General features: G+C 26.6%; 8 protein-coding genes and 1 non-coding gene across 9 annotated transcripts in view; 4 read left to right on the top strand and 5 right to left on the bottom strand.

Annotated features, from left to right (window-relative positions):
- Positions 1-1,598: 1,598 nt before the first annotated feature.
- On the top strand, positions 1,599-3,455 carry Phum_PHUM289700 (uncharacterized protein; the record flags this gene model as incomplete). The annotated part of the gene is made up of 2 exons (XM_002426967.1): positions 1,599-3,210; positions 3,232-3,455. 2 exons carry the CDS (start codon positions 1,599-1,601, stop codon positions 3,453-3,455), a joined length of 1,836 nt encoding a protein of 611 aa, XP_002427012.1.
- Positions 3,456-4,016: 561 nt separating this feature from the next.
- Positions 4,017-7,862, top strand: Phum_PHUM289690 (GPI ethanolamine phosphate transferase, putative; the record flags this gene model as incomplete). Its single annotated transcript, XM_002426966.1, has 7 exons — positions 4,017-4,855; positions 4,938-6,083; positions 6,202-6,640; positions 6,716-6,965; positions 7,041-7,211; positions 7,325-7,575; positions 7,662-7,862. The coding sequence occupies 7 exons, from the start codon at positions 4,017-4,019 to the stop codon at positions 7,860-7,862; spliced, it is 3,297 nt and encodes a 1,098-aa protein (XP_002427011.1).
- Positions 7,863-8,309: 447 nt separating this feature from the next.
- On the top strand, positions 8,310-9,419 carry Phum_PHUM289680 (Ribosome-binding factor A, putative; the record flags this gene model as incomplete). Its single annotated transcript, XM_002426965.1, has 5 exons — positions 8,310-8,419; positions 8,573-8,756; positions 8,834-9,100; positions 9,305-9,386; positions 9,412-9,419. 5 exons carry the CDS (start codon positions 8,310-8,312, stop codon positions 9,417-9,419), a joined length of 651 nt encoding a protein of 216 aa, XP_002427010.1.
- A 430-nt stretch (positions 9,420-9,849) lies between these two features.
- Positions 9,850-9,920, bottom strand: Phum_PHUM289670. The gene has a single exon. It is a non-coding gene; the product is annotated as a tRNA-Gly (tRNA).
- A 917-nt stretch (positions 9,921-10,837) lies between these two features.
- Positions 10,838-12,981, bottom strand: Phum_PHUM289660 (DEAD box ATP-dependent RNA helicase, putative; the record flags this gene model as incomplete). The annotated part of the gene is made up of 7 exons (XM_002426964.1): positions 10,838-10,866; positions 10,984-11,235; positions 11,320-11,713; positions 11,791-11,967; positions 12,046-12,264; positions 12,341-12,675; positions 12,771-12,981. 7 exons carry the CDS (start codon positions 12,979-12,981, stop codon positions 10,838-10,840), a joined length of 1,617 nt encoding a protein of 538 aa, XP_002427009.1.
- Positions 12,982-14,576: 1,595 nt separating this feature from the next.
- Positions 14,577-17,623, bottom strand: Phum_PHUM289650 (ATP synthase subunit alpha, putative; the record flags this gene model as incomplete). The annotated part of the gene is made up of 10 exons (XM_002426963.1): positions 14,577-14,691; positions 14,791-14,908; positions 14,987-15,131; positions 15,226-15,390; positions 15,465-15,614; positions 15,788-15,982; positions 16,446-16,572; positions 16,704-17,044; positions 17,125-17,361; positions 17,558-17,623. The coding sequence occupies 10 exons, from the start codon at positions 17,621-17,623 to the stop codon at positions 14,577-14,579; spliced, it is 1,659 nt and encodes a 552-aa protein (XP_002427008.1).
- A 756-nt stretch (positions 17,624-18,379) lies between these two features.
- Positions 18,380-19,975, bottom strand: Phum_PHUM289640 (proteasome subunit alpha type, putative; the record flags this gene model as incomplete). The annotated part of the gene is made up of 5 exons (XM_002426962.1): positions 18,380-18,473; positions 18,642-18,925; positions 19,018-19,315; positions 19,501-19,706; positions 19,973-19,975. The coding sequence occupies 5 exons, from the start codon at positions 19,973-19,975 to the stop codon at positions 18,380-18,382; spliced, it is 885 nt and encodes a 294-aa protein (XP_002427007.1).
- Positions 19,976-20,304: 329 nt separating this feature from the next.
- Positions 20,305-22,597, top strand: Phum_PHUM289630 (peptide N-glycanase, putative; the record flags this gene model as incomplete). The annotated part of the gene is made up of 6 exons (XM_002426961.1): positions 20,305-20,526; positions 20,611-21,147; positions 21,225-21,694; positions 21,786-22,111; positions 22,189-22,344; positions 22,434-22,597. 6 exons carry the CDS (start codon positions 20,305-20,307, stop codon positions 22,595-22,597), a joined length of 1,875 nt encoding a protein of 624 aa, XP_002427006.1.
- A 775-nt stretch (positions 22,598-23,372) lies between these two features.
- Positions 23,373-25,358, bottom strand: part of Phum_PHUM289620 (uncharacterized protein) — a gene marked incomplete at both ends in the record, with an annotated part of 3,926 nt that continues 1,940 nt past the window's right edge. Inside the window, 7 exons of the mRNA XM_002426960.1 lie at positions 23,373-23,530; positions 23,607-23,713; positions 23,870-24,207; positions 24,319-24,462; positions 24,547-24,868; positions 24,949-25,141; positions 25,215-25,346. Of these exons, the coding sequence (XP_002427005.1) occupies positions 23,373-23,530; positions 23,607-23,713; positions 23,870-24,207; positions 24,319-24,462; positions 24,547-24,868; positions 24,949-25,141; positions 25,215-25,346 (1,394 nt within the window). The remainder of the gene's footprint in view (positions 23,531-23,606; positions 23,714-23,869; positions 24,208-24,318; positions 24,463-24,546; positions 24,869-24,948; positions 25,142-25,214; positions 25,347-25,358) is intronic.

Raw genomic sequence — 25,358 nt, 5'->3', positions numbered from 1 at the left:
TAAAAAACTTTAAATTCTAAATTAAAAATCATTTTTCAATTAGAAAAATATTAATAATAATAATAATAGAAAAAATAAAACTTTTTTTTCCCAAAATCTTGCTTTATGGACTTATTGGCAAAGGTCAAAACTATGACTCAATATTATTTTCTTTTTTATTTGTTGGCCGTTTCTTTTTAAAACAATAATTAAAAAATGCACATTATCTGCATACTGTTTAATAATAATTATTTATTTAATTAGTTTTCAAAATCTTTTAACCTAAAAATATATAAAATAATAATAAATTAATAAACTTAATTTTGATAAATAAATAAATTAGGACTTATTATTTATAAAAAAAAATTAAAAAAACCTGGAATGAAATGCCGGAGTAAATAACAGCCTTTTCCCCGTTGATTTATATATTTCTCTTTTGACTATTTCTCTTGGAATATGTTCTGGAGGTGGTATTATTGATATTAAATACGTTACAAATTCTTCGGGAAAATCAATAAGAAGAAAACAAATTAATCTGGATAACTGTAATTCAAATTTTTTTTTTTTTTTTTATTAGTATTTTAAAATCACAGGTACTCCATTCGTTATTATTAGAATCATTATTATAATCATTGACGATTAAAAACGATTGAAAATACCATTTATTCCTTTAATTTTATATACATAAACATTATAATCCTACCCTTAAATATTCATCTAGACCTTGATCAGATTGATATATGTGTAACAATTGAATAATAGTTCTGGGTATTTCTAAATTGTCTCTGTAGTAGTTCTTTAAAATAACCAAGAAAGACACAAAACCTTCCAAATCTTCTTTTGTAGGAATGGCTCCTTTCACAACTAAAAATTAAAATTTTTAAAATTATTCTTCAATACAATTAATTACAATATAAATTAACAATGTTAATTATTAATATTACAATAAACCTGCCAACAAGTACGGTTTAAAAATTAAAAAAAAAAAAAAAAAAATTGTCTACAAAATATTTCTTAATATTTTTTTTTATGGGATAAAAAAAAAAAAGAAAAGAAAAACATCTGTTTTTAAGAGGTTTAATCTTTTTTTCAAATATGTGTATATAAGGGCTCCAGATGATTATTGAAAATTTAGTTTAATTCCACTCTGCAAAATGTTAACTTACTGTGATGGCAGTTTGATAAAGTGCTTAATTTTCATTGTTTTTTTGTGCCAAGTTTTTTCAGCCTCAAATATTGACAAAAATGAGGAAACAATCAAAAAAATATTTGGTGGTAAGCAATTATTTAATTTTTTTTTTATTAATCTAAATTAAATATTACCTTTTATTTGATACTGCTTTGAATTATTCATTATTAAATATTCACTATTTTATTTTTTTTTTTTTTTTATTTGTATCACAAAAACTCTTCAACAACGTTTTTCATTTATTCGCCTTAGTATAAAAAATTTATATTAATTTTAAAATCTCTATTCTTTTTTTTTAAAACTTTTTAATGAAAAATAGAATATTGAGTACAGTTGAAATTTCATTCGCTCCTTATTAAAAAAAAAAAAAGGAACTGATTTTTTTTTGTATTCATTAACTGTAAAATTTTATGAATAAAATTGTAAGAAAATGGCAATTTTAACGTTTTTTCTTTCAGAAACGAAACGCGATCTACCTTCAGGAAATGGTATGGTCGCTGTGCCTTTAACAAAATCATCGTATTTTAATCCTTTTTTTGATTATCCCTTTTTTCCCAAATCTAGTGTCAACAACGTTTTTGCCAAGCCTTCAGATTTTTCCTTAACGCGAACTGGTAAACCCACTTTTTCATCATCAAGAGAAATGTTTCTAAATGGGGTTGAACCCGTTGATACTTTTTTTAAAACGAAAAAAGAAAAATTTTTGAATAATTTATCAAATGCTTATGGAAGTCCTGCAGGAGGAATGTATGAAATTTTTAAGAGAAGCGCTTTGTCAGATGATTCATCTACCGAAACACCAATTTTGGACTCATCGTATTTTATTAAAAAAAAATATGATTTTATGAAAACTTTATTCAAAACTCTAAATGCTACAGCTAGTCCTGAAACGGATAAAACACAGGAAACCGGGGATTTAACGCCTGTAACTACTAAACCTACAATTGTTCCTCCAGATTTTTGGTTTCCTTTTGTTAAGCTACCCAAGACTCCAAAACCTCCTAAACCAACGAAACCACCTAAAGCCAAAAAAGTACTAAAAGATATGTTGGATACTCTTCTTTTGCAATCTTTATTAAGTGATTTGGAAAGTAACATGAAAGATACGACTTTGAGCAAACGTAGTATACTTGATTCTGAACCAAGTAATAAATTAGTTAATAAAAAAACTAAATCTAAAAGTAAAACATCAGAAGTTTCTTCTGAAAAATCATACGATTGTATTGATAAGTTGATAAAAATTTTAAATAGTACTACAGATGACAGTTTTTTCACTGATTTAACGACGACTGTTTCACCAACGAGTAAATCAAAGTTGAAAGAAATGGATTATGTTGCAAAACTAGATGAATTTTTTGATTTTTTGATAAAAGCTTTTAATGAAACGGCAGAGGCTCAAAAATACGCAGATAAATCCGGAAAAAGTAAAAGTAGTACGGGGAAAAAATTCAAAAGATCAACTTTTCTTGACGAGTTACTTCATAGAGTTTCAACACCAGCCCCGACAACTGTAAAACCAACGGAATATTTAGAAAAAACAAATTTTGATGACGTAAAAGAATTTATTGTAGAATGTTGTTGTAGTTTTGATAAAGGGAAATTTCCCGAATCCGAAAAACCTACCAGATCGATATTATTTAATCCATTAGGGTTTAATTACATGATCCCGCAGTATCTCTATGCTGCCAAAATGAATATGTACTTAGACAAACTTACCGATGCCTTAAATGCCGCGAATTCTAATAGCAAACCAGACGTGGCTTCAGATTTCGATAAGAGAAGCTCGGATTTCGTACCAGAAAGCTTAGCAAAATTTTCTTTCAAAGAGGAAGCCATTGATATGGTTATTAATGAATTAAGCGACCTAAAAAACAGTATGATTGTAGCTTTTACTGATGCAATTAAAGCTCAAAAAGATGCAATGTCATCAACCCTACCTTATTATGGCCCTACTGGTAAAACTTTTAAAAAACCATGGGGCCCTAAACCCATGCCAACAGTAGATCCTGTAGCACCTGTTCAAAAACAAATTGATGTTTTAAGTGAAATTTTTGATAAATTAGTTAAAGTAGAAAAGATTTTAATTTTCACGAATGAGCCTGAAAATAATTCTAAATTGTTAAGTAATTTAACTGAAATTTTTAATTCACCTTCACCTTCAAACATGGCTCATCAATTTAAAATTTCACCGACTGAACCCACGGAAAATCCAAATAATCCAGCCTTCTTTTTATCTAAAACTAGAGAATATTTGCAAAATTTGTACGGCGTTAAAAATGATACATAAATTATGAGTAAATTATTAAAACTTAATAAAATGGAGAAGAAAAAAAAATGCTAAAATTAATTTTAGTTTGATTTATACTGATTATATTTACTTAAAGTTTAAATTTTTATACTTGTACCCAATAATTTTGTGCAAATCGTTTATATTTCACAATAAAATAAACTAATAATTGTTTATAATTATTTAATAATTAAACAATTTCGTTATAAAAGCCTAAATTTTCTTACCTTAAAATAATTTCAAAAACGTCAATGAATAATTTTGCATTAGTTTTGAGGGATATCCTGCATCAACAGGATTGTGATGATCTGAACACAATTCTTTGCTTGCTGGGTATCTGTCGAGGCTAAAACTACGCTTTTTTTCAATAAAAAAAATACTTTTAAGTTAACACGAAATGGAAAATAATTTTAAAAAATTTTTACAGTGCCTGCTTAACTACGTTATAGCGGAGGCTGCGACAACTTGAAATAAATATGGATAACACCTAAATATAAAAAAAAAAAGTTTTCGCTTAGCGATGTAAAAGATTTTGAATGACTTTTTAAATTTATTTTCATTATGAGCAAGTCATGGAAATATTTTTTGTTTTTACTGTGGCTCTCGTATCTTTTTATTTGCGGCATACTTTTATTTACAAGGGGATTTCTTTTAAATCGGCAAACCTTGCTTCAAAAATCAACATGTATTGAAAATTTAGATTGTAGTAGATTTCAAAAGTTATCAAGGGAAGCTCCTTCTCTTGAAAACACTCAGCTGTATTTAGAATGTATGGATAAAAATCAGCTAAAATTACGAGAAAACACAAAAAAACAATGTACAGAATCCAGTAAAAAAGTTGTTCTTCTCATCATAGATGCTTTAAGATATGACTTTGCTCAATATAATAGTTCTATAAATAATGATAATTTACTACCTTTTCAAAACCGTTTAACAATTATCAATGAGTTACTAACCACTTTGCCAAACAATTCACTTTTGTATAAATTCATTGCAAATCCACCTACAACGACCATGCAACGATTGAAGGGTCTCACCACAGGAAGCCTTCCAACATTTATAGATATAGGTTCAAATTTTGCGACTCCGGAAATTAATGAAGACAATATAATAGATCAACTTTTAGACCAGAACAAAAATGTGATTTTTATGGGTGATGATACATGGACTTCTCTTTATCCTGGAAGATTTAAAAGGCAATATCCCTATCCATCTTTTAATGTTTGGGACTTGGATACAGTAGATACTGGAATTATGAATCATTTAAAACCTGAACTACAAGAAAAGGACTGGAGTTTACTTATCGCTCATTTCTTAGGAGTTGACCATTGTGGGCACAAATACGGACCCTACCACTCAGAAATGACTAGAAAATTAAAGCAAATGAATGAAGTAATTAAGTAAGTATTAGCCAAAATTAGTAAAACATTAATAAAATAATAAAAAACTTAAGTAATACATATTTATATTTTATTATTTCAGAAGTGTTGTTGACACCATAGATGAAAATACAATATTATTTGTTATTGGTGATCATGGAATGACTTCCAGTGGAGATCATGGAGGAGAGAGTAGTGACGAAGTTACATCTGCTTTGTTTGTTTATTCACCATTGCCTTTTCTTTCAAAAAATCATGAACTAGAAACAGAATCAGTTTATCAAGTTGATCTTGTTCCAACTCTAGCTGCAACTCTAGGTTTTGCTATGCCTTTTTCTAATTTAGGAAAAGTAATTTTATCAGCTTTACCCAGTGATTTTCAATTAAGTGAACAGTCATCCGAATCAGAAATCCAATATGCTCTGAATATTTTATCCATAAACATTGAACAAATTATGCTTTATGTTAATACTTATTCTACTCAAATACATCCTTTTTCTAAAGGAAAAATTTCAAATTTACTAGAAAAATTTCATTCATTAAAATCAAAACTAAGCACAGTAAACAATTATAAAAGTTTTAAAGTTTATCATAAATCAGTCATAGAATTTCTTAATTTTGTAAGAGAATTATGTGAGGAAGTGTGGGTGCAATTTGATTCCTTTTCCATGTCTAGAGGACTTGTTTTAACATTTTTACTGGTAGCATTCACATTTTTTATTGTTGAAGGAATTCCTTGCACTCACTTTAATGCTGTACTTGATGGATATTTTTTATGGTTTGCCTACGGCTCAGCATTTTCATGTGTAATAATGAGTACAGTTTTACAATATTTTAAAACAGTAGATGATATGTTTCTATTGACTTATGTTTCTACTTTAAGTATATCAATGTTAATAATGGCTGTTGTGGTGGTACAAAATTGGGATGAAATCACAATGCTGTGGTTTAATACCTACAGAAATCGGGATTGGTTGAACATTTTCACTAGATTTATACATCTTTGTTCGTTACTTTTAATGTTTTCAAACAGTTTTGTTGTAGAAGAAGGAACTGTTTTGTTGTTCATGCTAAACACAGTAGTTTGGCTTATTGTTTTTAACATAAGTGTGCAAGCCACTGAAAATGCTAAAAACAAAACTGAAAAAAATTACTGGTTTTCAAAAATTATAAATCATCCAAAATTCAAACCATTAATTTTAATTTTAATTTTTACTCTTTTGCTGAAAGTGTCACAAAGTTATTGGAGGTAATAATAATAATAATTTCTATTGTTTATTAAATAATTTTTTTCTTAATTTTGAATTTTTTATTGTTAAATTTTTAATTGTTTTCACTATTATATATAATATAAATTATTTTTTTAGATGTCGAGAAGAACAGAAATGGTGTATTGTAGCCACAGATAGTATTAGATCAGCATTTAAATCGGGAAATGGAAATTTTGGTGCTCTTACAACATTAATCGTCTTGGCACTTTTTGTTTCAATAATTCGAATTTGGCTGAGGAGTTGTGGAAACTTAGTTGGATTTTCAATCACAATTATTTTGGTTCGATATGCTCCTAGTGTTATTGTAGTTTGTTTAGGCGGTTTCTGGGTGTTGCTGGGATTGCCAAAAGAGGCTAGAAGCAAAATTATTGTTCCTTGGCAACTTCAAATATTACCATGGACGGTATTCGCTCTTATAGGGATAACTATTTTCTTCTTGTTCCTGCAACCAATATGTGTGTATGTCTTAGAAAACAAATCAGATGTATTATCTGTTTATGGGAATGAAAATATTATACCACAAATTTTTCATCAGGTAACAAATACTTGTATAAGATAAATAATAAACTTTTAACGAAAACATAAAAATCTTTTTTTAAAATTTTTTTAGGTAAAAAAAGTTTTTCATAATTCAGACGATTCTGAAGGTAGTAGTACTACTAAAAATAAAACGACATTAGTATATGGCTTGGCGACAGCTTACAGCTCTGTGTTTGTGGTATTAGGAGAATTTATATCATTATTTATCATGCTACTATTAGGAGATACTTTAGCATGTTCAGTGGTTTTAATGTTTGCTGTCATAGGAGTATTACTTACAATTTTAGCATATTCTCGTCTTGAGGGTGCTTTAATTTCAAGTGAGTTAAAATTTACAAATGAGATTAATATATTTTTTTTGAATTGTTTATGAATGATTGTAATTTACATTTCAGATCAATTGTTTCATGTACCTTGGTCTTACGTATTAAGTTGGGGATTAATGTCATCTTATTTTTTTTATGGAACCGGTCATCAACCAACATTTTCTGGTATATATTGGAATGCAGCTTTCATTGGTACGAATGGTCAGTTTTCATCTAATATTATACCTGGACTATTAGTTGGTAAATTTTATTTTTTTTTTTAATAAGGCATTCATATAAAATTTAATTTTTAAAATTAAATCTGGTTTTTAGATTTGAAAATTTTCTAATTAATCGGTTTGATCTTTTTTCAGGTGTTAATACATTTAGTTCATATATTATCAGTGGTCTATTACTTCCATCGATATTGATAGCACCTTTTACTTTATCTGTAATGTTACCAAAATGGTACAGGTCATCGATGCGTTTTTTAGGTAAAGATATTAGAAAAAGAGGAAAAATGGAATTCATTGAAGGAGACATTTGTTTACACGACAGAAAAGATTTGACTCAGTATGCACTATTAAAACTTTCAACCAAGTATATATTATTTCACGGAACACGAGTAAGTGTTTGATTATTTTTTTTTGTTAAATTTAATTTGTACATTAAAATGCTCGTCTAAGGCTTTTCTCATTTCAATATTTTTAGATTTTTTCATGCATGTTAGCAGCAGCAGTTCATTGCAGGCACTTGATGGTATGGATGGTTTTTACACCAAAATTTATTTTCGAGGGAATTAGTTTCATTGTGTCATTAGCTTCTGTACTTTTAGGATATTTATTTTTTATTAGAATATCATCAAAATTAGATCATCTCGTTAATTCATTGTTAAAAAAATATGAAAATTAATATTTGTATTTTTTACATTTGTAATTAATAGTATTTATAATTAAAACCAACACTGTATGTAATTAATAGATCTTTAAATTATTTTTTAGTTATGTGTACATTTAAAAAAAAAAAAGTTTATTTTCATTTCTTCCTTTAAAAAATTTTTTAAAAATGATTTAATTTCATTTGATCAACTTAGTACTATCTTAAAATATAATTTTAAATACTTAAAACTTAATTTGTTAAAAATTAATTTACAATAGTAATTGAAGAAAAATCAACAAACAAAATTAAATCTTTTAATAATTTAAAATTTGGCGCTACTCCTGCACGCACTAGTAGTAGGTAATCAACACAACTGTAATCCATAATAGTAAATCATACACTTGTTATTATTATGGTAATATATTAATATTATTAAGAAAAAAACGAGTTTATCAAAAATTGTTTTTATAAAAAACAACAATGTCGTATCCTATGAAAGGGAATTTTCGTGTTAAAAAAATTTGGAATAATTTTAATAATCGCCAAGCAAAAATTTTTCAGAAGTTAATGGTTAAAGACAAAACTAAAGGGTTTGTTTGTTTTTTTTTACTATTTTCTTATTTTTAAATTTTTGTCAATAAAATTGACTTTTAAATTATTTTTTTTTACAACAGTTTGAACTCACTTAATTTTATCTTTTAAAAAATATTTGAATAATTAACATTTAATACATTATTTTATAGGTTAAAAAATGTTAACAATTCTAACCAATCAGTTAAAATTGGTAATTTATCAATGGAAGATTCTAAAATACCTTCAAAAAGAGTATCTGTATTAAACAAAACTTTTATGCAAAATATTAGTGCCATAATGACAAGTGGAAATCACTCGTCAAAACTGTTAGGTTTAGGAATAGAAATAACTAAGGTAAGTTAAAAAAAAATCTTAATTGTGAAAAAATTTAAACTATTTATATATAAATAACTTTGTTTTAAAATTTACAGGTTCAAATAAGTAATAATTTTAAATTTGCTTCTATATATTGGACTTCACCGAAAAAAAATCATGAAATTACAGCGACAATTTTAGAAAATGCAGCTAACGAGTTAACACATGAAATAGTTGCCTCGAGAATTATGGGAAAATGCCCTAAAATTCAATTTGTGAGAGACACTTATTTTGAAAATATGATGAATGTCAATACTATATTAGATAATTTAAAAATAAATGAAACCATAGAAAACACTGCTGAGGTTAAGGCAGTAAAATCGGTATGTATTCAACCTGATTTCATATTTACAAAACATCTTAAAAGTTTTGTTATTGTTTAATACTATAAAACTACTACTTTCATTTCGAATCAAAAATTGTTTAACTTAATTAATTGCAATGAGGGTTTTACATTAAATTCAGTATTAAAATATCGAGAAGAAAAAAGACATTCATAAATTTTTAATACCATTCTTTTATTTTAGCCTCCTGCCGAGTTTCCTAAAATGAGACATAATGTGTTAGGTCTTGACCATGCAGCATACACCCAAAGAATTCAAGCGATAAGTATTAGAAAAAAATTTACTTCTAGGGAGTTGAATGATGATAATAATAATAATATTGAAAAATTGAAAAAAATTGATAAATTAATACCATTCAACAAACAAATTTATGAAAAATTTTATAAAAATAACACTATTTGGCAGAAAAAACTAAATAAAAGAAGAAACAATTTAGAAATAACTGAAAAAATTAATGATAGTAATAATTGTGATTATGATTATGATTATGATTATGATGAAGATAATAATTTCGATGAAAATTTTAATGATTTTCATGAAAATAAATAAAGTGTTATTTATATATGTAGTGTAATACAGCATTTCAGTTTTTGATGACACCAAAAATTATTTTAATTTCATTTGATGAGTTGCATAGTAAACTTTTATTTTATTTAAAAAAAAAAAAAACTGTATTAAAGTATAACTTGTTAAGTATAAAAGAACAAAATCAAAAAATTAAATGTATTTGCATCGGCCGGGAATCGAACCCGGGCCGCCCGCGTGGCAGGCGAGCATTCTACCACTGAACCACCGATGCTTACATATACGTGATTGCGAAAAACACTTGACCACTTTTTATTTTCTATTAATTAAAAATTTATTTATTACTTTTTAAAAAAAATTACTTATATTTATTTCATTTTTTCTTTTCCTTTAAAATCCCTTTAATTACTTTTAAAAAATTATATATTGTAAATAAAATAAATTATTTTAAAAGTGTTATAAATTTTATTGCAGTAACTACCATTCATTTTTTTTGTATCCTAATCTAAATTTTTCACCATTTTTTTGAGACCTAAAAATTAATTTTTTAATAAATTTTTAACGAGTTCTATTTATATTAATCAACAATAATTTTTTTACTTTGTTCAGAAAACAAAAAAAATAAATTTTAAAAATTGTGTGCTGTCAGGATGGAAAAAAAATTATAATCTAAACTTAATAATCGCAACAATACAAAAAACTTATTAAAGCAAATATATTTTATTATAAAAAACAAAAAAATTAATAATAAAATCTAATTATTCTATTTAAAAAAAATTTGGCATCACAATAGTTTTTTTTAAATGAAAAACAAATAATTTTTTCATTATTAAATTTAATTATCGTCCTAATTAAAAAATATTCTAGCATGCTAATTTTAAATAAAACAAAATAAAATAACAATATTATTATTTTTTTGTACTTTTACAATAAAATTAACCGAAAAAAAAAAAACAAAAACAAAACTATAAATAATTAGCATTTCAATTAAAGGTTACTTTAGCTTTAATAACCTTTTTTTTTTCTTCCATGCATTATTAAAATTTAAGAAAAAAATAACTAGTAAAAAATAAAAATTAGTCAAAATTATAATTAATCACAACCCATCAAATTGATAACTTTTTTTATATATAAAATTGTCATTATAAAAAAAATAATAATGTAATACAGGAACAAATAAACCATGGAACATTACCATTCTTCATCTTCGAAAGCTTCTTCTTTGGCACTTCCAAGATTATTCTATCAAAAAAAATTTATTTATGTAAACAAAAATTACTTTAGAATTACTTAAAAAAAAAAAAAAATTAAAATAAAAATAATTACTCTGTAGTCACTTCCACCAAAATTCGATGTACCGAATCCAATCTCGGTTTCTTTAAATTCAAGAAGAAAATCAGGTATTTCTTGACCGGCTTGACTCAAAATTTTTACCAGAGCTGGGGCTAAATGAGAATCGCATAAAGGATCGTAAAAACTTGTTGCAAGACCTCTGTTACCCACTCTACCTGTTCTACCTATTCTATGCACGTATTCATCAATTGTTTTCGGTAAGTCAAAATTCACAACGTGAGCAACATTTTTGATATCTGTAAAAAATTTCCAATCATAATAAAATTAAAATACAAAAAAAAAAAAAATATTGATTTTTATCAACATCTTGTTATTTATACCCAATCCTCTTGCTGCTACACTCGTAGCAACTAAAATATCCATTTTTCCAGTTTTAAAATCTCTTAAAGCTTCTTCTCTTTCTCTTTGGTCTCTGTCACCGTGAATGGAAGTAGCCGGAAAATTTTTTTCACACAGAAACGTGGCTATAAAATCAGTTGTTCGCTTTTGTTCAACAAAAACTAAACATTTCGAACTTCCATTCGATTCCAATAACTCAATAAGTTTATTTCTTTTTTGAAATTTCGAAACGGAAAAAAATTTTTGTACAACATCTGAACATGCTCCCCCAACAATTCCAACTACTACGAATAAATAATTATTAAGAAATGTTTTGGCTAAGTGTTGAACTTCACTAGGAAATGTCGCTGAAAACATTAATGTTTGTCTCTGGCTCTGAAATAAAATAAAATAAAATTAAATTAAATTAAAGGGTTTTTGGTTTTTTTTTTAATGTATGCATTTCAACTCACTGATGATTTCATTGTAGGATGATTGATCATTTTTTTTATTTCTGAAATAAATCCCATATCCAACATTCTATCCGCTTCATCAAGAATTAAAAATTCAGTCATGGAAAAGTCAATTATACCTCGCTGAACAAAATCAAGCAATCGACCAGGAGTGGCTACTAAAATATTGCAACCATTCTAAAATTAAAATTACTTATATTAATTTATAACTTATAAAAAAAATGGCTTAAAAGTTTTAATTTTAAATAATATTACTTTTATTTTTTCAACTTGATGAAAAACAGCTGTTCCTCCATAAGTTAAAGCAACTTTTAAAAAAGTTCCTCTGGAAAATTTTCTGGCTTCTTCAAAAATTTGAATAGTTAATTCCCTCGTGGGAGTCATTATAATTACTTCAGGTGTGCAAAAGGAACTTTTTGACATGATTTGATTTTTTTCTAATAGTTTGTTTATAATAGGAATTAAAAATGCTGCCTAAAATATTTAAAGCACTTTATCACATAATTATGATGAATTTCTACACAAATAAATTTTTTTATGGCAAACCTACCGTTTTTCCAGATCCCGTTTGAGCGCATCCCATCAAGTCTCTACCACTCATTATTATCGGAATGCAATGCTTCTGAATTGGAGTAGGTTTGTGGTATTGACATTTATTTATTAGATTAATCAAAGTCGAACATAATCCAGCTTCGTTGAAAGAGTTAATGGATTTAGGAGGATTTTTCCCAGAGACTTTTACTTCAATGTCATCATACTTTTCAAAATTAATTCCGGATGATATATGATTTCCAAATATTTCATTATCATCTTCAGTAGGATCATCAGGAATGTATGTAGATTTGGGTTTAATTAACTTATTTTTCTCTTTGTCTGGTTTAAAACCTGCAAATATTGAAAATTTATTGAAATGAGTACTAAGCATTACATAATCTAAATTTGCTTATAATTTTTTATTAATGTATATATAAAGCTCTTACTATCTTGATTACTAGTTTTAAAATTATAAAAATTCTCTTCTTCGTCATGATCAAACTTATTACTATTAGAAGTAAAATTATCTTGACTTTTCTTTCCAACTTTGGCCTGAAATTGTTTGTGAGCATTTTTAGTTATAAATCCACGACCCCTACCACCGAAAACTTTGCCAGTTTCTTCAATAGCTGAATATTCATTATCCCAATCTTCCATTCCTAATGAAATAAATTTTTAATATAAAATTTATAAATTTAAAGTAGAAAATAATTTAGATAGTAAAGCAACATATCTAATTCACTCAAAAAAATTTTAAATGCTTTTAAACGAACTGACATAATAGTTGTTCAATTTAAAAACCGAATTTAAACTACTTGTCTATCTTTAAAAATAGTTTTCGTAACATGAATAATAATGTTTAATTGAAAAATTTAATCATTATGTAAAGTAAATATCAGCAGTAAAATATTAACAAGCAGTAAGAAGAAGTACATAGCCATTTTTCAACAAAGTTACAAAAAGGATCAATCGTAAGTAGTTAGTAACTTAATATAATATATGCTTAAAGTATTTTTAAGACAATTTTTAAATTTGGCTTGCTAGTCTAAACATGTTGAAAGAATCCAAAAGCCTTCCTTATTTTATTTATTATTACCATTAATTAAATTTAAAATAAATAACCTAATGCAGTATTAGCTTCCCACAGTTCAATAATTTTAATATTTTCAAAATGAGCATTTTTTATGTCAATAATTAATTAGAAGAAAATGAAATAATTTATTGTAAGAAAAATTATATGACAATCTGAAATCAGATAAGTTTAAGCGTAACTTTTTCCACGTGAATATTTTAAAATAATCTACACGATTGAAATTTGTAATAAATAAACGATGACATTAGTTAAATTTTAAATTAAATAATTACCTTTGTTGTATTTTGAAGATTGACAAAAAATTTGAATGCCAAACCTTTTGTTTCAATTTTAATTAAGGTGGGTTTCTTTAATTATGACGCTTTCAACGATTTTCTTGACAGTTAATAATACAAAAAAGAAGTAGATGGCAGTAATAATTGCCACTTCCGGAATATTTGCAACAAAAAAAAAAAAAAACAGGTCGTACAAAATAAAATTATATTTTTTCCTTTCCCGTTGTAAAGTAAAAAAAAAAAATATTTTCTAATTGGAAATTTGAAAAAAAATTTAAAATTAATGAGATTAAAAAACTTTTAACATCCTAGAAAAAATCACGGTTTTAGAAAATACCTTTAAAAAAATTATTTCAAAAGAAAAATGAGGTTATGAATGTAATAAAGAATATAAAAAAAAGGTATAAAAAGAAATCGTTATAGAAATATAAACACTTTTAATGATTAATGTTAATGAAAAGGTATAATTTTAAAATATTTCAATAAAAGTTAATTTTTTTTTACATCTCAAAAAAAAAAGGTTTTTTAAATGAGGGTCGATATTAAGGATTTGCTAATATTTAAAATAATAAAAAATATTTTTAAACCTACTTTATTTTTAAATAACAAAACTTGCTCATTTGGATGAAATAAAAGCCTAGCAAGTAGTGTTTAATCAAAAAAAATTTCCACCATTTTACACAAATAATTGTAATAATAATAATAATAATTTATAAGATGTAAAAAAGACTGCTGTATATTGTAAATTATCTTTTCAAAATATTGTTTAAATTATCTTGTAATTCCCTTTCCTTTCTTGCTTGTGTTTGTACAATGAAAAAGTAATAATTACTTAATACACTCTAGTTTTGTTTGTTACATTATCAGTCACACATTTATATTAATTATCCAGAAAATGAGCCAATAAAATCTGTAACAATTTTCTTAAGTTTAGCATCTACGGCCTCTGAAATTTTATTTTCCTTTGCAATGGTATCCAGTAAATCCTTGTGAGAAGATCTAAATAAAAACATAAGAAATTATTAAGCAAAATCAACAATTTTTAATAAATCAACATGAAAACTCAATAATTTTTTTTAATAGTACTTGCACACTTACTTTACGTGGGCCAAAAATTCTTTTTCAAAAGCAGTAATTTTTGAGGGGTCAAGTTTGTCAAGGTGACCTCTGACACCGCAGTAAATAACTGCAACTTGTTCTTCAATAGCCATAGGAACTAAAAGGAAAATAATAAGAAAATGAATATTTAAACAAGCTGACACGAGATTAACAATTTTTTTGTTTTAATGCATACCGTATTGTCCTTGTTTAAGCAATTCAGTAAGACGAACACCTCGATTCAATAGTTGTTGTGTAGCAGCGTCCAAGTCAGAACCGAATTGGGCAAAGGCAGCTACTTCACGATATTGAGCCAATTCAAGCTTCATTGATCCAGCCACCTAAACAAAAAAAAAAAAAAAAAGAAAAAATTTATTTCATTTCAATAATAGTTAGGAACTGAGTAAAATTTAGATAATAAAATAAATGTCTGACCTGTTTCATGGCTTTGGTTTGGGCAGCAGAACCTACTCGAGATACGGATAAACCTACGTTAATAGCAGGTCGAATACCCTTATAAAACAATTCGGTTTCCAAGAAAATTTGACCGTCAGTGATGGAAATTACATTAGTTGGAATGTAAGCAGACACATCACCAGCCTAAAAATTTTTAAAACAATATGTATAAAAGTTTTAAGAGGTTTAAAAATTACAATAATTTTAAAAATACTTACTTGGGTTTCAATTACTGGAAGGGCCGTTAATGAACCGCCTCCGTGAGCTTCACTCATTTTGGCTGCTCTTTCCAATAAACGAGAGTGAAGGTAAAATACATCTCCAGGATAGGCTTCTCTACCGGGAGGTCGTCGAAGCAACAGGGACATCTATAAAGTAAATAACTCTTTAATAAAGCACGGCATAAAGAAATTTTTTTTTTTTTAATAACTATTAGATGAGAGAACTATATATCATATAACTATTTTAAACTTACCAGTATTCAGGAAATAAAAAGTTAGAAAGTTAAGTAGTTTACTTAAGAAAAATTATTATTCTTTACCTGACGGTAAGCTACGGCTTGTTTTGATAAATCGTCATATATAATAAGAGCGTGTCTTCCACTATCCCTGAAGAATTCACCCATGGCACATCCTGAGTATGGAGCTAAATATTGCAAAGGTGCTGCATCAGATGCAGTAGCTGATACAATAATTGTGTAATTCATTGAACCACTGTCAGTAAGACGTTTTACAATCTGAGCAACAGTCGATCTTTTTTGACCGATTGCAACATAAATACAGTACAATTTTTTTTTCTCATCTCCTCCTGCGTTGAAACGCTGCTGATTGATAATTGTATCAATTGCAAGAGCAGTTTTACTGAAAAATGAATATTTTAAACATACCTCATTTATTCCTCCAGGTTTTCTGATGGCGAAACAGAGATCAGGTAAACAAAGGAAGGTAAGAGAAAAAGCAAGAGGCAAGGTTTTCATTAAAGAATTTAGAGGAAACAGTATGAAATACCTGTCTATAAGCAACTGCCTGTTTAGAAAGGTCATCAAATATTATAAGTGCATGCTTTTTATTATCACGAAAATATTCTCCTACAGCACAACCTGTATATGGGGCTAAATATTGTAGAGGAGCTGAATCTGAAGCTGTTGCAGATACAATAACTGTATATTTATCAGCACCACTATCAGTTAATCTTTTAACTATTTGAGCAACAGTAGATCTTTTTTGACCAATTGCAACATATATACAATATAATTTTAGATTTTCATCTTTCCCATCATTAAAACGTTTCTGGTTTATAATGGCATCAATAGCCACAGAGGTTTTACTAAAAAGGAATAAAGGAAAAGGTTTAGGTTAGGTAAAGGGTGTATTTTATAGAAATTAAGGCATAAATAGAATTTAAATTACAATTTAAAAAAAATAATGAAATTTAAAAAAATAAATTAAGCAACTTACCCTGTCTGTCTGTCACCAATTATAAGTTCTCTTTGACCTCTGCCAATAGGTACTAATGAATCCACAGCCTTGATACCAGTTTGCATAGGTTCTTTAACAGAAACTCTGGGAATAATACCAGGGGCTTTTATACCCACTCTAGCTCTGGCCTTAGTATTGATAGCTCCTTTTCCGTCAATAGCATTACCCAAAGCATCAACAACTCTGCCCAATAAAGCTTCTCCTACTGGTACATCAACAATAGCTCCAGTACGTTTCACAATGTCTCCTTCTTTGATAAGTTTGTCATTTCCAAAAACTACCACTCCTACGTTATCAGGTTCTAAATTCAATGCCATACCCTATGATAAAATTTTAAAGTAATATTTAAATTAAATTTAAAATTTAGTAAAAAAAAAAAAAAAAGAGGTAAAATTCTCACCTTGAGGCCAGATGAAAATTCCACCATCTCATCGGCCTGAATATTGTTAAGACCGTAAACACGAGCAATACCATCTCCAATACTGACTACTCTGCCGGTTTCTTCCAAATCAACTTTAGTAGATGCTCCTAAAATTTTTTCTTCAAGAATAGATGAAATTTCTGCGGCTCTTCTGCTGCATGAAATATGGAGTTTTCTGTTACCAACTTGAATTGCAGGAATTGATACATTAGACACCTGTAGCAGAATTAATTTAAAAAATAATTATAACTTTACATTAATAACTAATGTTTCAATTAAGAAGAAATAGAATTTAAATTTATTATCAAAATGGTTTCGTGGTAAGCTTGATGTTGGTATTAGAGCGCACCACATTAAGGAAAAATCAATTATAATTTTCAAACATTTTATATCTATAACAAAAAAAAATTACCTGTGAAAAAGTTAATGGCAAAGTTTTTGCCAAAGATGTGGCAAAACGTAATGATAATAAAGACATTATTAATGTCTGTGTGCCTGGGCAATGATACTAGAACAGACGAGAAGAAATAATACCCACAATTCTCTTCTGCTGAAAAAATTTTAGCACCGGAACTTACGGAAACAATAAAAAAATTTTTTTATAAATTTTTTTTTTTTGCTTAAAAAAGAATAAGTATATAATCAAAAATAAATTGTTTCTATAATTTTTTGAATTATTTAATTAATTATTATTTATAAAATTTATTTTAAATTATTTATATTATGTAAGAAAAAGCTTTTATTTTGCCTCAAGTATTTAGAGGAAATTGTAGGTCATGTGATTATTCCCTCTATTTTAAATATTATACGTAATTTTTAAATGTTTAGGAAAAAAAAAATGAACCTATTTATAAGTACGTAAATTTTTTTTAAAAATTATTTATCTTATATCTGAATGTTTTAATATGAAAATTATCTTGGAATTTACCACAGCTAAATTTCTAACATTCATTTAAATAAAGTGGTAGCCTTATTAAAACTTGCTTATAGCAAATATAAAACTTTTAATTTGTAAGTATAATAATTTAAAAATACCAATTTTTGTGTGCAAAAATCGTAAAATAGAAAAGGTAAAAAAACTGTTTAAATTTTAAAAACTTAAATTTATTTATCTTATAAAAGAGACGTACAGAAGAAATTTATTATTTTTAACGGAGCAATTTGAAGTCTATTTAAAAACCGTTTTAATTCTTTCAATGTAAGAACTGGAAAAAGATGTATAAATTTGACTGATTCATCCTAAACGGAAATTCATATTTTGTGAGGGTTTAAAATATTTTTCAACAGAAAAAATGAATTTTTGTCCGTTTGCAAGGAATAAATAAAGACTTATAAAATAACTTATTTTTATGAAGAAAAGTACTTATAAAAAACCTTAGCATAATTCTTAGATGATTTTTTTTAGTGAAAATTTTTATGTTAGAAATGACGCAAGAAGCCATTCTTCTTAATGATTATGTCATTAGTACAGAATTATTAAAAAAAATATATTTTACTGCCCACTTTGTGCTGCTGCTTGTGCAGCTTTTTTCTTAGCTTCTTCTTCGGCCTGCTCTTTTTCATAAGCACTTATTAAAGCTTCTACTTCTTTTGCAGGTAAAATTCTTATTTCTGTCTTTTTAGAAGATTCATTGTGCACTAATGTCGCCATTTCTACTTTTTCAGGAGTTAGTTTTGCCATGTCTAAAGTTTTACTTAATACTTTAATTGCAAGGGCTTGAGCATCCTTTAGAGTAGTTTCATTTTCTTTATATTCTTGTTTTAAATTTGATACTGCAGCCTGAAAAAATTGAAAATTTAATAATTATTCTGATAAAACTGTTTAACGAAAATTTTTAACTTGAAAAACTATGGCATTTTTATTTTTCTTACAGCACTGTTATTTCCTATGCAGGTAGCTTTCCAACCTCCATAGTTACCACTAGGATCTGATTGATATAATTGATAACCATAATACTTGTCCCATCCCATGTACAGTATAGAAACACCAAAAGGTCTTTTTCCACCATATTGTGTGTAGGCCTGTTTTACGTCACAAAGCCAAGATACCAACTGTTCACATGGGATTGATTCTCCATACTGCAGCAGATATCTCTGGGCTATCATTCTCAATTCTCCAGTTAAAACATTAGCATCTGATGTGATTCCAGCCACACTACAAACCATATTTCTAAAATCAAAAAAAAAAAAAAAACAACATGTTAACTATCTTGTATAAATTTTAACAAAAGTAAAAATTATGAATAAATCTGTAATTTTTTGTAATTCAAATTTAAAAAAAAAGAAATCTAATAAAATGTATTTTTTAAAATCAAATCAGAGTAAAGTGAACTGTAATTGGTAGAATAAACTCACTCATTCAACTGATAAATTTTTTCAGAGAAAACTACTTCATCAAGTAATTTATTAATATTCCTTTTTTCTGCAGCCAGTAATATACCATCCTTAGCTAAAATACCTAAACAAGTTCCTGCATGACTAATGGCTTCCATAGCATATTCCACCTGATACAATCTACCCTCAGGAGAAAATATAGTAGTTCTGGTATCATAACGTCGAGCCTACAGTAAAAAATTTTGATAGTTAAAAAGAAAATATAACGATAACGTACATATTATTTGTTTAATTTTAAATCAATAAGTTATTATTACAGTTTTAAATTGTTCAAAATAATAATTTGAAAAAATTAATATATTTGTAAACATTTACTATTTTTTTCTTTGAAGGTTAGAGTCGGCATTTTAATATTAAAAAATTACTATTAAATAATAACTGTTTATAATTAATAAATAAGGTCTAAAATTTATTTTAAAAGTCAAAAACTTACCATAACGGATAAAATGAACTAAATTGAAATAATTTAAGTGTTCAATGGGATGACAAACAATATTTCAACGTTGTCTTTTATAGAACTTGAAATTCACGAAACATTAAAGAATTAAAAAGTCATAGAGTAACAAAAGTATTTTTGCTTATCATTATTGTGTACTTGTCACTAATTTTAAAATTACTAATTTTTTTTTTTACTGATATTTGATAAAATTTATTTATTTAATAAATTTGTTTCTTTAAATTATTATTTATTTGAATTTACTATTCGGAATTAAAATAATTTAAAAAATATACATTTCATTAATGCTAAGTTAATAATTAAACTTAATGGCGAATTGTAAGTTTAATAGCCTTAATATTCTAGAAAATAATTCATTAGAAAAATACATTGAATCAACTGAAATATTAATAAGAATAGCTAATAATGTTTTAAAAGAGCCATTAAACCCTAAATTTAGATCTATATCATTTAGCAGTAATACTTTTACAAAAAAGTTACTGCCAGCTAATGGAGCCGTTGAATGTTTGCAAGAAATGGGTTTTCAGAAGGTAAAATTGTAATTATTATTAGTTAATTTTTTTTTTTTTTTTGGGAAAAATATTCATTTTGAAAAATTAAAAAATTATTTTTAGGATAAAGATAATTTAGTACTTAATCATCAAACATCTTTAGATTCAATTAAATACATTCATGATGAGCTAATCAAAAGACGAGAACAAAAAATCGTAACCAAAAACTCTGATAAAAGCACAGAAAATAAACACAAAGAAGAAAAATTTGATAAAATTTCAAAAATAGAAAAAGATTTAATTGCCTTGCAAAATCAAACTTCTAATTCATATCTAAAAAAAATTTTATTTTGGTGTTTTCGAATTTTAAAATATGAAAACCATAGTTTTAAAAAAAAAGCTTTAAGCTTGATTCCAATTACAGAATTAAATTTACAAGTTATGAAAAATGTAAGAAATATTCAAAAAGAACATAAAAAAAATCAAACTGATGACCAAAATATTGATTGTCAGGAATTATTACTTAGAGAGTTATGTAATTGGTTTAATAATGAATTTTTTACATGGGTTGATACTCCTCAGTGTTCTTATTGTGGTTTTATTGAAACAGTATACGAAGGAACAAGTTATGAAGTTATACCAGGAGCTGACAGAGTTGAAGTAAATATTTTTAAAAAATGTCATTTTTTTTATGTTACTGAAATTAAAGTACTGACTATTTTTATTGTTATTTTCAGAAATATAAATGCCACAAATGCAATGAAATCAATTTATTTCCTAGGTTTAACGATCCGTGGAAGCTTTTAGAAACGAGAAAAGGAAGATGTGGAGAATGGGCTAATAGCTTTTGTTCTTTTTGTAGAGCTTTAGGTTGGGATTCACGATTAGTTTTCGATGAAACTGATCATGTTTGGGTTGAAGTTTATTCCATGACTCAATTAAGATGGATACATTGTGATCCTTGCGAAAATGTAGTCGATACTCCTTTGATGTATGAATGTGGTTGGAAAAAAAAACTATCTTATGTAATAGCATACTCCATAGATGACATACAAGATGTCACTTGGAGATATTCATCTAATCATGCTAAAGTTTTAAAGAACAGAAATAAATGTTCTGAAGACGCTTTAGTTAATTTTATTATTAAAATAAGAAATACTTTGTTGAATCATGTATCGACGTCTAGAAAAAATTATGTACTCAAAAGGTGTAGATTTTTTTTTTTTTAATTATTTAAATCATAATAAAAATTACATTGTTTAAAAATGTAAAAAAATTTTTTTCTTTTTTAATTTTAGAACAGCTTTAGAATTAGTGGAATTAATGAAAGAAAATACTGCCAGTGAGTCTGAAGAAAAAGGTAGAATATCTGGTTCGTTAAATTGGAGACTTTCTAGAGGGGAAACATCAAATGATGAATTAAATTTTAAACCTTTTGTATGGAAAATTGATGAGAAGGATAAAGAAAATGGAAAATTTGAATTAGTTTACATTACTTCAAAGGATATTTACATTAAGCATTCCGAAGAGGTGTTAAAAACATGGAAATCCGGAGTTTATAAATTAAACTCTGTATTTAAAAAAGATGAGAAAAATTGGAAAATGAGTTATCTTGCTCATTTAGGTCGGTTATTAATTTTTATACAATAAAATCAAGTTTTTTCTGTATATAATAATAATTTTCATTACAATTTATTTTAGAGGGAACTGAAAAAGGTACGGTATCCTGGAAATTTGAAACCGGAGAGGATTATTCAATAGGTAACATTAATTTAAAATTAGTGAGTCAGATTTACGAAAAGGGAATTGTTGTTAGTAAATTACAAACCGATACTACGAGTGTCATTATTCCAAATGGTACGAATTAATAAATTTTTATTAGTGGAATGAATAAGTTTTTAAAAATCTAAATTTATTTCAATTTTTTTTTTTAAAAATAATTTCAGATTCGAAAATGTTATCTACCGATGCCTTTTCTGGTTGTAAATCAGTCGAATTAATCGTAGAATTATGCGGAGTGAATTTCTGGCAACATGCACAAATATTAAGGCAATCATTCTTTGCCGAAGACTCAACACTCCATATTGTTATTTCATTAATTAAAAATTAAATATTTTTTAAACGCGTAATATTAAAATAATTTGAAAAAATTGTTATTTGCATTTTTTCAATAATTCAATACATATGTTATTTCGTATTTATTAAAATAAAATAAAAGCAAAAAAAAAATTAAAATTATTTTATTTTATTTTTTTTTTTTTATCAAAAACGATTTTAATATTTATTAAAAAATTTTATATTATTATAGATATGAATTTACTGTATTTAACAACAACTAAATAATTTTTTATATAACATTTTTTTACATATAACTTTTTTTTACAAAAAAAAAAAAACAAAATAAGTAAAAATAAAATAAAATTATTTGAGTATACATATAAAATTTTAAATATAAATAAAGAATTTTTTTTTTTTTTTAATTAAAATTTATTACCACACAAAAAAGTATGAGTAGATAAATTTACTGTCTTTGGTAATATATAAATATATATATATATATATATATATTAAGTGTAAAAAAAAAAAAAAAAAAAATCGTTGTTTTTTCTTAGTAATTAATGGTATTATTATTATTTTCTTTTTAATTATTTGACTTTATCTCTCCGAATCAACTAAAGTAATGATATGTGCCACAATTTAAAAAAAAATTGGAAGTCCTACGAAGTTTTGTACTGAACCACATTTGAAAATCATAAATCTACAGAAGGGGGGGGAAAAAAAAAAAAGAATAAAAATTTTAGTTTTCATCTCAAATATCACATTTTTATCAAATTAATCGGGTATCAATGTTGGTACCAGCGGAAATCAATGACGTTGATAGTAGGCTATCCTTGATTTAAACCGGGACCGTGTAATTCAATGAAACTTTCTAATGATTTAGGAACTTGTCCCTGATATGCCAAATCATAATTTTTGACTACTCTAGCAGCCATACACTTTAAACTAATTTTAGATTGAGTTTGTAAAATTATTGAAGCTACGCCTGAAACAAAAAATTTTTTTTAATAATAAAATTCTTTTGTAAATATTTTAACAAGGGTTAAAAGAAAATTAGTTACCGGTCGTGGCAGCGTCAAAAGGTGTTTTTCCAGAAGAGTTTACTGTATCCATATGCGCTCCCGCCTCTATTAAACGTATAATAATCGAGTGCAACGTCATAAAATCGCTGCATAACAAAAAATATATTAGTGTGAATTCTTGTATTAGAAAAATCTTTGCCATCGTTACGCTCTTTAAATCAAAGTTTTCAATTTATAATATTATGTCATTGAAAGCGAAAATAATTATTTTTTACTCGAGTAAAAACAAAATTGTGTTTTACCTAACTGGCTTTTGGTAACTGACAATTATATGTAATGGTGTGTTTCTTTCATTATCCATTGAATTAACATCGGCACCGCAGCGCATAAGTAAACGGGCCACGTCCGCACAAGGAAACTTACATACATGATTTGTGTGAAAATCATCCACGGGAGTTTGAAAATTCACAGAAAGATGAAGAAGGGATTGCCCCTCACGAGTCGTTACGTTCAACTTGTTTAACTTGTATAACAATTGATGTATTTCAAATTTTTCTAATTTGCTTATATTTTTTTTCATTAATTTAGTCACTATTACGAGAATATATAAAACGGAGTATATATTGTTTTCCATATCCTCCTGAAATTTAATAATTTGTATCAAAATTCCTTTTATAATGGTTTTTTTGATTTTAACCCTCATTTTTATTTAATTAAAATAAAATTTAAAATTTAAAAAAAAAAAAATTACCATCATATCTTCATTGTAATTTTTAGGATTTGAATTTTTAACTTTTTCTTGATTTCTTTCTAATTCTGTAACGGCGGCTGCCAAAACTGATTTAACGTAATTAAATGAAATACCGACACCGGCGTGAAGCATTTGTGAAAAAACCTGAAAGATAATAATTGAGTATTTTTTTTTTTTTTTTAAATTAACGTCAAACGGGGTTAATTATTAATAAAACCTAAAACAAACCTGAGCAAACCTAAGTAAATCTTTTGTTACGGTAACTTGATTCAATTGTTTAAGATTCAAAGCGTGAAACCACAATTCGATACATCTATCAAATCTGGCATCATCGGCAAATACGGCTCCCCTAAATATTACAGGATTGGGAATTTCCGGATTAAGTCGTCCAAGTATTCTTTCCCATATTGTCAATGATTCCATGTGGAGAGCGTTTTGATTTCTTTTTATGGCTTCTAAATCTTGAAGAGTTTGACATTCTATACAGTTTTCGTAAGCTGGAATCGGTGGACATCTAGGCTTTCGAATAATATCATTCGGATCACTGTACCTTTAAGAAAAAAAAAAGAAAATTTTTTCTCAATACTATCAAAATAAAAGCTTTTAAATTAATCCCATTGTAATCTTTACCTCATTTCCATAGCAATGTGAAGATAAAAATATGCTTTTTGCAGACAATAATTATCTTTATCATTTGCGAATGATGCTCCTAAAAGTTCTAAAGCTTCTATTTTTTCCTGTTTTGTAATGTTTGGAAGAGATATTAAATATTCTACAACTTCAGCCTTGGTAGCAACCGCGGCAGCGGTTAATGGAGTCATATCTGAAAATCAAAAAAATTCATGAAAAGCATCAATACCTGAAAATTTGAAATGAGATCAAAAAGCTTTTAATACCATTTTTATTCTTAACGAATTCGGCTCCGTATTTTAAAATTTCTTTTACTATGGCAGTATGACCACATTCGGCAGCAAAATGAAGTGCTGTAGCACCGCACTTGGCTTTTTCATTGGGATCAGCTCCTTTTTCTAATAAAAAAT

Source organism: Pediculus humanus, genomic scaffold (assembly GCF_000006295.1).
Source record: "Pediculus humanus corporis 1103172107670 genomic scaffold, whole genome shotgun sequence".
Lineage (NCBI taxonomy): Eukaryota > Metazoa > Arthropoda > Insecta > Psocodea > Pediculidae > Pediculus > Pediculus humanus.
This window is presented reverse-complemented; position numbering and strand designations above follow the sequence as displayed.